This window comes from Asterias rubens, chromosome 12, assembly GCF_902459465.1.
Source record: "Asterias rubens chromosome 12, eAstRub1.3, whole genome shotgun sequence".
NCBI lineage: Eukaryota > Metazoa > Echinodermata > Asteroidea > Forcipulatida > Asteriidae > Asterias > Asterias rubens.
Window position 1 is genome coordinate 698760 of NC_047073.1, and position 16558 is coordinate 715317.

At 38.8% G+C, this 16558-nt stretch overlaps 1 protein-coding gene across 2 annotated transcripts in view; it reads right to left on the bottom strand.

The window, feature by feature from the left end:
• Positions 1–16516, bottom strand: part of LOC117297467 — a 43363-nt gene extending 26847 nt beyond the window's left edge. For both annotated transcript variants that reach the window (XM_033780521.1, XM_033780520.1), the window contains exons 1-4: positions 16268–16516; positions 10966–11042; positions 9681–10289; positions 8129–8631 (exon numbers count right to left, since the gene is read on the bottom strand). In XM_033780521.1, the coding sequence (XP_033636412.1) occupies positions 8129–8631; positions 9681–10289; positions 10966–11002 (1149 nt within the window). In that variant the 5' untranslated portion in view covers positions 11003–11042; positions 16268–16516. The remainder of the gene's footprint in view (positions 1–8128; positions 8632–9680; positions 10290–10965; positions 11043–16267) is intronic.
• Positions 16517–16558: the final 42 nt, after the last annotated feature.

Sequence of the window (16558 nt, forward strand, 5' to 3'; positions counted from 1 at the left end):
TAGCACAGAAAGATCTCATGTTTCGACCCTTGCAGAGTCTTTCTACAATTAACCTTTTGACAATAAATTAAGTCTCAGCTACCGGTCAGAGCATGAGCTTGTCATATTACTGAATAATTACAACCTACATTACATGTACATACAGAGTCCGATACTGCAAAGTACTGGTTGACGTTTGTAAACTACCTGTGTATCCGAGTATAGAAAAAGATCTGCTTGTGAGATACATGTACAATGTAGCTTATGTAGCAGATGATACCAAAAAAAAGCTTGGCCTAACAGAAATAGGTTAGGCCTACCATCCATCAATCATGAATTCGATCCCAATCCAGAGATTGTTAACTGAGAAATATGTCAGTGGAATCTGAAATTCGCTTATGTGTTAGAATGTGTAAAAAAATGTCCAACAAACCTATTGGTATAATAGATGTTAAATTTGCATCGGGGATAAAGAATATTAATTTTGGTTTTTACCCATACACCGATGTGTGTAGCACTGTATACTCAGTACTTTCCCGAGTCCTGTGGAAAAAAATATCACAGGCACGCCACTCGGGTGGGATTCGAACCCACGACCCTTGCAATTCTAGAGCAGTGTCTTACCAACTCTTCTCAACAAATCTCATGGAGGACTGAATTTATTTCCCACAAATCCCAAGGGATGTCTCAACAGAATCCTTGCATTCCACCATGTACATGACCACTCAGCAGACAGAGTTAATATTTATGTATTTAATGTGACCTTTCCAACTGCCCTTCATGGCCTCAGCTTGTGGTGACATTTAAAAACCCAACCAGGGCCCGATCCCCTACAGTGGTGTAAACGTAGTCATGGTAACACATGCCATTGTAAGGAGCAATGCAGTCAGCATACCCCCAGGGGTGGGTGTAGTGGTAGGGAACTGGTGTATACGTACTTGCGTGGTATATAAGATATTTAATACAGGTAGATTGTATGATGTATGAAGCAGGTTATTCACAGAAATAGAACATGCTGTGTCAAAGTATGTTCTCTATATGGATGATGTACATACCCTCTTCATCATGTGTATGTCAGCTTTTGAAGTACATGTACTAGACTAGAGTAGTATCAATAAAGTGCCAAGCATTTCAGGGAATTATTTCATCCAGCCTGAATCTTTTTTTTGCAGACTGAATGCTAATATTGAGTAGTAAATTATGATATTTGAATAGCAACTGAAACAGCATTTGGCTTTGCTATACAAGGAAAATCGTTCCCTGCATTTTAAGAATGCAAATAATGTCAAAATTAACCAGCTAAACTAAAGAAGAGAGTTCAGCTAAAATGGCCTCGCATAATTTGCCTCAAAAACAAAGCGAATTGGCACAGGAAATTAAACACAGGATTCTCTCGATTCTCGCAATGATTTAGAATAGAGTGTACTGTTTCAGCCATATCATTGTCAGTCCGCAAAAACAACAGAGGCCATCCACTAGACTGACCACATGTTTGCAGCAGACAAAAACAAACATATATTAATTACTTCCTACTTACACATATCCTAACCCGAGGTCGTTGAACATCAATCAAATTCTAACATAGAAATCTTTTCTGGTAACAGGAGGTGTTAACGTATAGAGAATGCCAGGGCGCCAACCACCTGTGGAAATGCCATTCAATGTATCTGTATGACAAAACCCATAGAGTTCTCAGCATGCACTAACCACTCTATCCTCATAACAATCACAATTTGTAATATCTCACAATGCTTTGTTATCAGCGACACATCATTGCAGCACTTGAACTATGGAGCGTATTCAGAACAAAGCACAGACTGATTTGAGCTGACAGCATTGTGAGAAAAAAGGCGTCGCTTTTATTTCAATATTTACACTTGCGGCATAATACGCATTATGTGACCCATAAGTTGCAAAGAGCATGACCACTACATTTTATATTCAAATTAAAATGTTTGTCTTGTTTATGAACACAAACATCATAACACAAGTAAAACTCGCTGTAGGGTTAGAGCAGAGGGGGTGTGGCCATATCAGGGAGAAGAATGGGGTTGGATTTTCTATGAATCTGTAAGAAGTAAAAAACTTACATGTAAGTAGTAAACTTGCAGGTACAACCGTGTACGTGTATAACATTCTTTTGGGACATGTGTTGGTTCTGAGAAGAACCGGTGAGGTCTTGACGTTTTTGAGCACGTCCTACTCATCTTCAGGGGAATGTCTATTCTTACCTTAAGACCAGCAGGTTATACAGTTTTAACAGTTCATTTCAGAACCAACACTTCGCCCAATAGATTTTTTACATGGTTGAACCCAAAAGTTTACTGCCTTAGTTTTTCTAATGATCCACCATTTAATGCTATCAAACATTGTTTACTGAAAATTGTTGCTTGCAGCGTGTTAGGGTCAAGAGGCGAAATCTCCAGATTGGAATTCTCTATTTATCTTAGCCACTCTCTGTTCTAACCGGGAGCACAATGAGGTGTGTTTGACAACTGATTGTGTCGTTAGGGAGGGGGGGGGGGCAGTCCTTTAAAGTTATGAACACAAGCTTAATGAACAAAGTTGTTGTGTAATCAGTGCCCATTCAAATGAAAGGCCTAATTCTTTCTAAATGTTTGATTTAGCATACCTGAAAGATTTGTTGATAGAAAGTTAAAAACATTAACCTTTTGACTCATCCCAAAAAGTCCCAATGCGTGTCCACCATTTTGGAAGTCAATTCCTTTGCATACATTTTTACTCTCATTAATGTGCACTTCATGTCAGGAAATTGGTCAACACAGCCGGCTCATTTTTAAAACCGAAACAATTTGAGATTAATTATTTGGTTTTAACCTTTGGCATCACATCCATCTATGATAAGGACTTAATACTTGTAGTGCTTTCAGAGTCTTAAGGGAAACAAACCCAGGAGGGAAATGGAAGGAAATGGTGCAGCCGTAAAGAACTTGCTCCCAGTGTAGTCTTAATACTTGTAGTGCTTTCAGAGTCTTAAGGGAAACAAACCCAGGAGGGAAATGGAAGGAAATGGTGCAGCTGTAAAGAACTTGCTCCCAGTGTAGTCTTAATACTTGTAGTGCTTTCAGAGTCTTAAGGGAAACAAACCCAGGAGGGAAATGGAAGGAAATGGTGCAGCTGTAAAGAACTTGCTCCCAGTGTAGTCTTAATACTTGTAGTGCTTTCAGAGTCTTAAGGGAAACAAACCCAGGAGGGAAATGGAAGGAAATGGTGCAGCTGTAAAGAACTTGCTCCCAGTGTAGTCTTAATACTTGTAGTGCTTTCAGAGTCTTAAGGGAAACAAACCCAGGAGGGAAATGGAAGGAAATGGTGCAGCTGTAAAGAACTTGCTCCCAGTGTAGTCTTAATACTTGTAGTGCTTTCAGAGTCTTAAGGGAAACAAACCCAGGAGGGAAATGGAAGGAAATGGTGCAGCCGTAAAGAACTTGCTCCCAGTGTAGTCTTAATACTTGTAGTGCTTTCAGAGTCTTAAGGGAAACAAACCCAGGTGGGAAATGGAAGGAAATGGTGCAGCTGTAAAGAACTTGCTCCCAGTGTAGTCTTAATACTTGTAGTGCTTTCAGAGTCTTAAGGGAAACAAACCCAGGAGGGAAATGGAAGGAAATGGTGCAGCTGTAAAGAACTTGCTCCCAGTGTAGTCTTAATACTTGTAGTGCTTTCAGAGTCTTAAGGGAAACAAACCCAGGAGGGAAATGGAAGGAAATGGTGCAGCCGTAAAGAACTTGCTCCCAGTGTAGTCTTAATACTTGTAGTGCTTTCAGAGTCTTAAGGGAAACAAACCCAGGAGGGAAATGGAAGGAAATGGTGCAGCTGTAAAGAACTTGCTCCCAGTGTAGTCTTAATACTTGTAGTGCTTTCAGAGTCTTAAGGGAAACAAACCCAGGAGGGAAATGGAAGGAAATGGTGCAGCTGTAAAGAACTTGCTCCCAGTGTAGTCTTAATACTTGTAGTGCTTTCAGAGTCTTAAGGGAAACAAACCCAGGAGGGAAATGGAAGGAAATGGTGCAGCCGTAAAGAACTTGCTCCCAGTGTAGTCTTAATACTTGTAGTGCTTTCAGAGTCTTAAGGGAAACAAACCCAGGAGGGAAATGGAAGGAAATGGTGCAGCCGTAAAGAACTTGCTCCCAGTGTAGTCTTAATACTTGTAGTGCTTTCAGAGTCTTAAGGGAAACAAACCCAGGAGGGAAATGGAAGGAAATGGTGCAGCCGTAAAGAACTTGCTCCCAGTGTAGTCTTAATACTTGTAGTGCTTTCAGAGTCTTAAGGGAAACAAACCCAGGAGGGAAATGGAAGGAAATGGTGCAGCTGTAAAGAACTTGCTCCCAGTGTAGTCTTAATACTTGTAGTGCTTTCAGAGTCTTAAGGGAAACAAACCCAGGAGGGAAATGGAAGGAAATGGTGCAGCCGTAAAGAACTTGCTCCCAGTGTAGTCTTAATACTTGTAGTGCTTTCAGAGTCTTAAGGGAAACAAACCCAGGAGGGAAATGGAAGGAAATGGTGCAGCTGTAAAGAACTTGCTCCCAGTGTAGTCTTAATACTTGTAGTGCTTTCAGAGTCTTAAGGGAAACAAACCCAGGAGGGAAATGGAAGGAAATGGTGCAGCCGTAAAGAACTTGCTCCCAGTGTAGTCTTAATACTTGTAGTGCTTTCAGAGTCTTAAGGGAAACAAACCCAGGAGGGAAATGGAAGGAAATGGTGCAGCTGTAAAGAACTTGCTCCCAGTGTAGTCTTAATACTTGTAGTGCTTTCAGAGTCTTAAGGGAAACAAACCCAGGAGGGAAATGGAAGGAAATGGTGCAGCCGTAAAGAACTTGCTCCCAGTGTAGTCTTAATACTTGTAGTGCTTTCAGAGTCTTAAGGGAAACAAACCCAGGAGGGAAATGGAAGGAAATGGTGCAGCTGTAAAGAACTTGCTCCCAGTGTAGTCTTAATACTTGTAGTGCTTTCAGAGTCTTAAGGGAAACAAACCCAGGAGGGAAATGGAAGGAAATGGTGCAGCCGTAAAGAACTTGCTCCCAGTGTAGTCTTAATACTTGTAGTGCTTTCAGAGTCTTAAGGGAAACAAACCCAGGAGGGAAATGGAAGGAAATGGTGCAGCTGTAAAGAACTTGCTCCCAGTGTAGTCTTAATACTTGTAGTGCTTTCAGAGTCTTAAGGGAAACAAACCCAGGAGGGAAATGGAAGGAAATGGTGCAGCCGTAAAGAACTTGCTCCCAGTGTAGTCTTAATACTTGTAGTGCTTTCAGAGTCTTAAGGGAAACAAACCCAGGAGGGAAATGGAAGGAAATGGTGCAGCTGTAAAGAACTTGCTCCCAGTGTAGTCTTAATACTTGTAGTGCTTTCAGAGTCTTAAGGGAAACAAACCCAGGAGGGAAATGGAAGGAAATGGTGCAGCCGTAAAGAACTTGCTCCCAGTGTAGTCTTAATACTTGTAGTGCTTTCAGAGTCTTAAGGGAAACAAACCCAGGAGGGAAATGGAAGGAAATGGTGCAGCTGTAAAGAACTTGCTCCCAGTGTAGTTTCTCTACAGAAACAACACAATTCATTAGAGAGAGATAGTTACATGGTATCCCAAATATACAAATAAACCATTCTAGATTGTTCATCCGGTCATGCAAAAGCTAGAATCTTGCAAATTAACTATTTAAGAGTTTGTCTGGCCTCAGAAATTGTTTCAGGGGTCGATTATACAAAGGTCTCACCTCAAACTAGTTTCTAGGACTCTTTAGGATTTATTTAAAACTTACAGCTAGTCCTAAGTTAGGATGAGTAACTCGTCCTAAGTCGAGATAAGACTAGTCTTAACTCTTTGAGAAATCCACCCCTGGACACGTAAAATAGCCATGAAATAACATGTAGCCTTGCATGAACAAGAACAGAAAACAAAACAGACATCAAGTCCTTATCCAAGATCAAAAACAACATCTTGGTGATCAACTCCTACACAAACTCACCTACGTATCTACAGTATACCATGGAGGTGATGAGTATACTGATCAGAAGATCAGTACACAGGTGTCTAGAAGAGAATGCTGAAGATTCTATCCTTAATAGCTCTAGCTACAATTAAGATGGCTCAAGAAGATCAGGATCATCTTCTTGTCCTTAAAGGGTCGACAATAAGAAGTCTTAACAATGTGCTACTTTCAAAGACTTTCTACTGTCTGCAATGGACTGTGGCACCCAACCACGCACTGTAAACATTGCATTCCTCAGCGCACTGCTGTACTTCTAACCACCAGCAGCCTCAAGGTGGCTCATCTATAGCATGAATATTCATGAGACTCTTCCATTTTGGGATAGGGGGGGGGGGGGGGGGCGGAATGCAGAATGTTGTTTGTGTCATCAGCAACACTTTTACACATCTCAACAGTAAGCTTTAACATGGGTTTTGTAGGCTATACAATGTATCCCTCTTTAGCAGTAAACACCAAGGATAGTGTAACATCTGCATGAAATATGCCAGACTGTAAAGACACAATCCAACTGGTTCCTAATTAAGTTACTTTTTAATGAATATTCATGAGGCACTGTTATGACAAACATGTACTGTGGTGCAGGCGTGAATGACATGATGTATGTACTGTGATGCAGGCGTGAATCACATGTGTGTACATGTACATGTACATAGATCTCTTGCAACACTAATATTCACTATAATTTTCAAGTACCTGTACTATTGAAATTATCCCAACTTTACAAAGCAGATTGTCACTTTACTTGGAATAATAAAACTTTATTTTTAGTCTGGTGATAATAATAAAAAGGGTATAAATAAAGCGCCTCCAACCAGCAGATGCAAAGCGCTGGAAAAAAAAAAGCCAGAATAATTAGGAGGGGGGTGGGCAGACAAGATAAACCCAGATTACATTCGACCAGAGAAAAGATGGGTTTTGAGTGCCTTTTTGAAAGCAATTTGAATTCCTAACAAGAGTGGGAAGCTTATTCCACAGCCGAGGGGCAGAGACAGAAAAAGCTCAGTCACCAGCCTAAATCTGAGACATTCTGGACGTAACACTGAGAGCCACAAATCTCTTTAATCCACTTGGAATGTTAAATGTCATGAAGTGGTTGCTCCTAATGATCTCGCTAGTTACTCCATACTGGGAACATACCAAGACCTCCTTCATATCGCCTTGAAGCAAATTGACGTCGCTAATCATCACACCCGAACAATCTAACGCTCCAAAATGTGGCCGTTACGTGAAGATATGTTTGGATGTGTAGAGAGACATAAGACCTTGTCGGTTTCTATCTTGATATCCTACATATATCAATCTAACGCTCCAAAATGTGGCCGTTACGTGAAGATATGTTTGGATGTGTAGAGCGACATAAGACCTTGTCAGTTTCTATCTTGATATCCTACATATAGTGAATTGGTCTCATACTTCCAACCGTAGATCCACAATACCTTGCAGGAAAATACTTAATGTTAAAACGCCTTGAGCATCACTGAGGGATGTTTAAGGTTGATGCAGGAACATACACATACGAAAACTGTAAGTGTTCTCTTACATGTCCATTTTGTAAAATTTGAAAGCCAATAAATGTATCAAAGACTGGAAATCCATGCGTCTGTCATGCGTTGTGCATTAAAGGTCTAGAGATGTCCACAAAAATGCCATCGCTGGTTTCTATAAATTATCCTGTGACAATTCTGCTTCACTATTATTTACCATAAATGTCTGCAAGCAGCGCCTGGTTTGGATTTAAACAGAAATAAATCACACTTTGGTACGCCTATCATATAAAACCAAGTCACATAATTTTTAAGCAAACGCACAAAAGGAACAAAGTCCCTTACAACATATTGATGTCAAACCCATGCCTTGTTACAGCTTTGCGCTGTATCGCATGTTTATTCATCTTAGTTTCATTGGCCCTTCATGCATATGGGCGTACGCGCTGAAAATTTCAGGTGCGCGTATAAACCCAGGTGCGCGTATTGCCTGGTAAAGTGTCGACAGTGGTGTCTACCTGGCAAGGAACCATTTTACATTTAAGCTAAGGTCATAGATTGGTAACTACTCCAACTAATGACCATAACATAATTACTTGGTGAGCAGCTTAATTTCAAATAGTGTAAATTAAAAATGGATTCAGCATTTTGCAGAATTTATCTTACCTTTGTCTCTAGACAGTCAGTTTCTGACATCCACGATTCATCCAAAATCACCTCTTTGAACGCTGTGTTTTGCAACATTTGTCCAATGTTCAAATTAGTCTTGGGTTTTGAACCCAATGCTTGATCCCTATTGGCTGGAATGTGATGTTGATGAGCACTGTGATTGGTGGAGAGTGTGGTGGTACTCTGTTGGCTGGTATCTTGAGGTAGTACTATTGAAGTGGAATACTGAGTGGTCTTTGGTTGTGGAATACTTGTTACCGGTACTTGCATTGGTTGCTCCCTGAGATCGCTGCATGAAGGTTCAGCCACATCATTACTTAGTTTCAAAGTTATTTCATCCACAGACGTTTGATCATCCGGTGAGGTCTGCATTGCTGGTACTGGCTCTGTCAATGCTGGATTCTGATTGGACGAGAATGGGTCCCATGATGGTGAGCTAACTGACTGATCAGCTGGGGCTGTAAACGACGATGACCATAGATCATCCTCCTCGGCAGTTACTGTTTTAAACAAGGATTAAAATGCAATGTATTTGTTAATTTTGTTTTAGATTTCAAACATCAAGTATTGCTAGTAGCATAAAATAGACAAATAGGGTGTGAACTACACAGTACCAGTGTACAGAATGTAACAGAATAAGGCTTTCTCCCTAGTACAGTAATAATAAGATTTGTATAACACTGGTATCTAGAAAAACTATTTACTTGTACTAAGACATGGAGAAAATTAATGGTATGCCTGTTGCCTGATTGAAAAGGTGAGTTTTGAGGTGATCAGGAGGAAAGCAATGTAAGGTTGTGTTCTAAGTTTGCCTCAGGTGGAGGCTGCAACTGAAAAACTTTCTGTTAGATCTCATCCTGGCAGATGGAACCACAAGCAAATGGGCGTCACTCGAGTAGAAAGGCAGTGAACTATTTCCCTTGTATAGGGGAGCAAATCCTACTTAATACAACACTTACATTACAACTACTGAATGCAAGAGGGCAATGTTTGCTCCTACCGACAGAGAGAAGTGAACTTTTGCAGAAACTATTTTGTAGAATGACAATACAAGAAATCCTTCTTTTTTTTGAGTTCAACCACTCCTGAAATAAATATCTACCTCCATCTTTCTTCCTTCTTTCCAAAAACGAAAAGGAACTATTTGTATGTTTATATTTGACAAGAAACACAATAAAGTGTACCACTTTTCATCCATCATTATAGTTTTTTTCAAATGGTTGACAGTTGTTAAGTCCCTGAAACCACTCAGAAGGTGTTTCAACGTGAGAAAGAACATGCAGACTGACATTGAGAGTAAGCAAATTTATTCATTTGTTGTTTTCATTAAAAAAAGAAGGAAAAATTACTTCCTGTTCCGTCCATTTTTTTAAATTTTTATTTGAGAGTAATTAAAAAATTAACAATAGGCCTACTTATCAAGTCAAATTATTTCCAGTGTAAGCCTGCATGTCCATTCACAATTTGAAAACAAGTTATTGCAAATGGAACTTCTGCAACCTGACGGTAGATACATGGCACACTTTAGGTTTTTTAAGGTTTTTTTTACCACAAATTGTTTTGAACTCCTCGTCAACCAGTCCTGACTTGAATATCAAATCGGTCTCCAACATCTCACAAAAGTTGTCCACAAATCCACTATCTTGAGCAAATGGATTGGCAAAGGAACCGTCTTGCGTTGCTTGACTTTTCCCTGCATCAGCTGAGTGTATTTGGAGATCTGCGTCTTCAATATGTGATGCTTGCTGTTCACCATTCTGGACATCACCCCATACAAGTTTTGCATCTTTGGTCTGATCTTCTAAAGAGGTACCTACGTCGCCATTGGACACTGCTGGCCAATCAGAACTGCTGTGAGTTACACTCCACTCAGGACCATTCCCATTGGTGGAGTGAGCTATATCATCATTGGTGTTGTCCACATTTCCCCATGGGGACGGGTTCGAATCCTGCATACTCGAAACTTCATTCAAATCGGTGGATTCCATTTTGAACTTGTTACTGTCCTTAGCGGAGGCTATCTTAGGTTGGAAGCCTTCCACGTCACTCCATGGTGTCAGTGTTTCCTTGTTCAGTGTCTTAGCTGGTACTACAACATCAGTGACAACCTTGACTCTGTTTTCCACATTACTGCTGCATCCATTGATAATCAGTTTATCTAAATAAAATAAAATATTAAATGCAAAAAGAGTGAAATTTTCAACAACAAAAATGAGAGATCGTCTGAACACAAGGCCAGATGACCATTTAAACGTATAGGCTAGACTTAACTGATATAGACTCCTATCAACCCAAATCTGTTGTCACCAGGAGCACATTGCTACCTACTCCTGGGGCTGAAACATGGTTACCCCCTTCACAGTCTGTACAGATGTAGGCAATGGTATCATCCACCTAGGAGCCTGGCTTGTACAGCAGAATCACTATCTTCCAAACCTTTTATGGTCAAGTGCCCTACTCAAGGGCACAAGTGTCACGACCGGGATTTGAACCACACTCTGCCGATACCACCAGTTTGGGTTCGGTGAAAGAGACTGCTTGCTCAGCCACAACGCAACCACGAGCTATTTGAAACACATTTTGCTCATGGAAACACATTTTCTCAAATGCTGTCAATGATTACCTGTTCAGTACGACATCTGTTTACTTTCAAGTTAAACAAGTCAATAAAAAGTGTAAACATTAAAAATGCTCAACCTAAATAACACACTGGTATAAATCAAAATCAACACATAAGCATTTAACTGGACCAATGCCAAGTGCGGCAGGTGTAGAAAAGGATTATATTTATCTTTGAGTTAATTCACTTTTACAATAGCACCATTTCATTTTACCTTGACTTTGTTTTTCGGAAGGAATTTCAGTTTCCATCTTGTGTGGTATCCACCAGCTTAAGATTCACCTTTATAGCCTAAATGAGAAGAGCAAAAAATGAAAATTGTTACTATTTAGCAGATTTAAATTTTCGAATCGAGGATAAATAATTTGAAATGTAAATGTACATTACAATTTTTTTTTTTTTTTACCCTCACACTGATGTGTATATATACTCAGGACTTCCCTGAGTTCTATGAAGAAAAAACTCCAGAGGCAAACAACCTGTGTGGGACTCGAACTCACAACCTTTGCATTGCTAGAGCAGATGTCTTACCCCTAGCCCACCGAGCTAGCCCGATGGCTAGATAGAGTTTCAACCTTAGCAGTGTGTATTTTCTTTTATTTGGGTGTGTTTTTGAAGACAACACTTTTGGTGGTTAAGCATTCAAAATCCAAAGTTACATCAAGTCTAACTAATTATTTTTACAATATCTGGCCATTAATGTACAGTAGACAAAAACTGCATATTTTGTGCACTCTTCTTTCAAAATGTTAAAGAAATGCTCAGTCTTAGATTTTGGAGGAAAACTCTTGCATTAATTGTGAACTGAAACCCTCTCCATTTATTACAGGCTCCAGTCCAAGGGGGGATTCAAACCAGGGCCCACTAAGGTGAAAGTAAGCACCAGAAACCACTGAGGCAGCCTGATCCCAATGCAGTGAACGATCTCCCTTGTACAGCAAAGCAAAATGTGCTATCAAAAAATGTTCATTTGCTACTCAATGTTATTACCATTCAGTTTGCACAAATTTTGTTCAGTCAAAAAAAATTGCTGCGGAAAAATGCTGGATGAAATTGTTCCCTGCAATGTGTGTGTATAATGCAGTCAACATCCTAAAAACACAGCAACCTTACAAGAACTACCAAAATAATTATAATATAAAAAAACTTTGTAATAATGGGTTTTTTATCAGATGGATACTTATCTGCAATATGCTGCAATCAACGACAGTACATGTCTTAAGTGTCTCTAGTCCAAGTGTAATAAGAATTTGTAAAAGATAAGCACAACATAAAATTTCAAATGTAGTTGGGGTTTAAAGATGCCAGATTCATACTTCATTCAAAACCGAATGCAAAGCAAATTCTGTGATGTAAACAAGAATACATTGATACCTCACCATGCAATGCTTCAAATCCCATCTACGTTGTTCTCTAATCTCCCTGCCTCAACTCTGAACATGGTGAACATATCAATAAGAATGACACACCCTACCTAATACAAATGAACCAACCCAACTCAATTAGAGATTACATGGTGTTACCACAAACCTTACTATCGTATTTCCACCATAGACCTTTTCGCAATACCTGTTGCGCAAGTGCTTACTGTTAAATGAAGTGCATGCTGGTCTAGCGAGGGATCAAACTTGAGCGCTACAGCTAGACCAGCATGCACCTCATTCAAGTATTTATTCGAGTATTTTCGGTAATTAGGCCCTTTATGCAAAGTTTGAAATCCTACAAATGATACCTCACCATGCAATCCTCAAATCCAATCTACGTTATTCTCTTCTCTCTTAGTAGGTACTGCTGCCTTCACTACATGGTGAAGCTATCAAGAATGACAAACGGCCTACCCTAACACTTAAAGAGCGGCACTAACAATAAATCCTGTGTCATCCTTGTGTCATGGTCTCACACTTAATTCCTGAATATTTTCACACTGTTCCATTGTAAAGTGAAATGAACGCCCTGTATTATTACTCAAGCGTGAAACATGCAAAACTCTACATTGTTATATCAAGCTGATTACTACGGGTAATAACGCTTTGTGTCACCACAGATTCAAGGCAGCGTGTAATATAATATAGATACCGGCATACTGGTATTGTAGTTTCAAATTGTATTGTACACTTGTCTGATGAGACAGTGTGGAATATTATACTGGCATATCGGTATTGTGTTACTGTAAACGTGTCTGGTTTGTCTGCTAGTTTACAGACAGAAAACAATTGTGTTTCCTAATGGGACTATAGGGTAGGCTTTTAAGGTATAGAATTACATTAAAGGGAAGTGTCTATATAACTTGGTAAGGTTTGATGCATAGGGAATGAATTCATCCAGTACCACCAGTACTGGCAAAGCTGAACATTTTTGTTGTGCATGGTGAATGCTGTTTTGAGTGGCAAATGATTATTTTTTAAGTAGTTACTGATCAACACATTTTGTGTAGCATTTTGTTTTAAAAATAGACTGTCATCATTCTCTCTTTAAAGACACGACAATATTGGTAATTGTACAAGACCAGTCTTCTCACTTGTTGTATCTCAACAAAATGCATAAAATAACAAACCTGTGAAAATTTGAGATCAATCGGTCATCGAAGTTACGAGAAAATAACAAGAGAAAAACACCCTCTTTGTGTCACACAAGGTTGTGTGCTTTCAGATGCTTGATTTCGAGACTTCAAGTTCTAAATCTGAGGTCTCTAAATCAAATTCATGGAAAGTTACTTCTTTCTCGAAAACAATGTTACTTCAGAGGGAGCCACTTTCACAACATTTTATACTATCAACAACTCCCCATTCCATGTTACCAAGTAAGGTTTTATGCTAACTATTTTGAGAAATTGCCAATAGTGTCCACTGCCTTTAGATAATTTGTTTACTGACCAGTCACATGTGTAACTGCCATCATGAAATAAATGTTTATTAAATTGTTCTGGATTTGAGTTTAATTCTCTCAAAAAATAGTGGTTCAGCTGGCTAGTTCAGTGTTGGAAACTAAGCCCCCGTTTTAATATGAAATATTGTAAAGTGAAAAAAGTTGGGGACTGGTGAAACGGCAAGCTTACTGGTCCTGCTGGCAACCATGTTAATTTTGTGTTAAAACAACTGTGGACTAGTCACAATTCACTCCAAGTGATCCACTGGCAAGTTCAGTTTTAAAAGCATCACAATTTTGTTGTTAGTAATGCAGGCCTCTATTGTTTCCAAGAAATATCAGGCCTGAATTTGTTCACCTTAAAAAAAAAAAATACCAACATTTTTTTTGATACCGTCTTGAAATTCTCTTAAAATAGAATTGATGCAGGCCTCTATTGTTGCCAAGAAATATCAGGCCTGAATTTGTTCACCTTTTAAAAAATAAAATACCAACATTTCTTTTTGTTACTGTCTTGAAATTCTCTTAAAATAGAATTGTGCAATCATCCTTGTAACTCAGGAAACTATTAAAAGGGCAATCATTTCCTGCCTAATGGTGAAACAAATGACATTGCTTTCAAATAGAATCCCCTAAAATTTAATGCAGGCCTTTATTGTTTCCAAGAAATATCAGGGCTGAATTTGTTCACCTTAAAAAATAAAATACCAACATTTTTTTTGTTACTGTCTTGAAATTCTCTTAAAATAGAATTGTGCAATCATCCTTGCAACTCAGGAAACTATTAAAAAGGCAATCATTTCCTGCTTAAAGACAGTGGACACTATTAGTAATTGTCAAAATCCACTATTCTTACTTAGTGTATCTCAACATATGCATAAAATAATAAACCTGTGAAAATTTAAACTTGATTGGTCGTCGGAGTTGCGAGATAACTATGAAAGAAAAAACACCCTTGTCACACGAAGGTGTGCTTTCAGATGCTTGATTTCGAGACCTCAAATTCTGAACTTGAGGTCTTGAAATCAAATTCGTGGAAAATTACTTCTTTCCCGAAAACTACGTTACTTCAGAGGGAGCCGTTTCTCACACCGTTTTATACTATCAACCTCTCCCCATTACTCGTTACCAAGTGAGGTTTTATGCTAATAATTATTTTGAGTAATTACCAATAGTGTCCACTGCCTTTAATGGTGAAACAAATGACGTTGCTTTCAAATAGAATCCCCTAAAATTTAGTCAGAAAAATATAAATAAAACAAACCAAAACCTTAAAAATTAAAGGCAGTGGACACTATCGGTAATTACTCAAAATAATTTTAAGTACTGAGTATACAGTGCTAACACAAATCGGTGTATGGGTAAAAACCAAAATTAATATTCTTTATCCCGATGCAAATTTAACATCTATTATATCGTTGCGGTAGGATAACCGCTGCCATAACATTGGATTCGAACTGCCTCTAGCTACCAGGCAATCTCGGTAGTCTAGTTGGTAAGACACTGCTCTAGAATTGCAAGGGTCGTGGGTTCGAATCCCACCCGAGTAACATGCCTGTGATATTTTTTCACACGACTCGGGGAAGTACAGTGCTAACACACATCGGTGTATGGGTAAAAACCAAAATTAATGGAACACGTTGCCTTGGATCGGACGAGTTTGTCTATAAAAAGCGTTTGAAACCGTTTGTTATGAAATGTATATGGTTAGAAAGAGGTTTTAAAAGTAGAATATAATGATTCACTCAAGTATCACTCAAAATTGCACGGTTTTCTTTTTACGTCGCGAACTATCACGGTTGGCCATTTATGGGAGTCAAAATTTTGACTCCCATAAATGGCCGACCGTGTTATTGGACGAGGTAAAAAGAAAACCACGCAATTTCGAGGCATATTTGTGTAGATCATTGTATTCTACTTTTACATCATCTTTCTAACCATATGCATTTTATAATAAACGGTCACAAAACGCTTTTCAAAGACCAACTCGACCGATCCAAGGCAACGTGTTCCTTTAATATTCAAAATAATTATTACCATAAAAGCTAACTTGGAAACGAGTAATGGGAAGAGGTTGATATTATAAAACATTGTGAGAAATGGCTCCCTCTAAGTGACATCATTTTCGAGAAAGAAGTAATTTTCCACGAATTTGATTTTGAAACCTCAGATCAGATTTAGAATTTGAGGTCTCGAAATCAACCATCAGCACACAACCTTGTGTGACAAGGGTGTGTTTTCTTTCATTATTATCTCGCAACTTCGACGACCAATATTTGAGCTCAAATTTCCACAGGTTTGTTATTTTATGCATACCAAGTGAGAAGACTGGTCTATGACAACTACCAATACAACAATAGTGTCCAGTGTCATGAAAGAATACAATACAAACTGCACAGTTAAGTTTGTGTCAATTCAATCATGCCTCAGCCCAATTTTTGTTTAAGTGCGAGTAGACTTTTAGTTCAAAAATTGTTTAATTGGTTTGTGTAATTAATGTAAAAGGCAACTGCACAGATTGCGACTAACAAAAAAACACTGTTTTTGGCCCAGTAACCAGAACAGAAGAACTCGGATCATTATTACATAATAATCAGAGAAACTCGTATTTTTTTAAATAAAAATAAAATAAAAAGGGTTTAAATACTCACGCTTCTTATACAGTTTCAGTCCCGTGTATTTAATGCTTCCCCGTCTGACATACTCCTCTCATTAGCTCCAATGCAATAAAAACAAGCAATGTCACAATTAACACACGTACACAGCAGAGTCAAACAAAACAACATGGGTACAATGATTCATGAAGAATAAACGAAACAAATTGCGTCAAATGTACACAAAAATCGATATGGACAACATCCTGTCTCCCACATGGCATTCACGCTAGTAAAAGTGGAGTATTTGTAAAGGTACTTGACTACGTTGCTTTGAATCAAATAGCG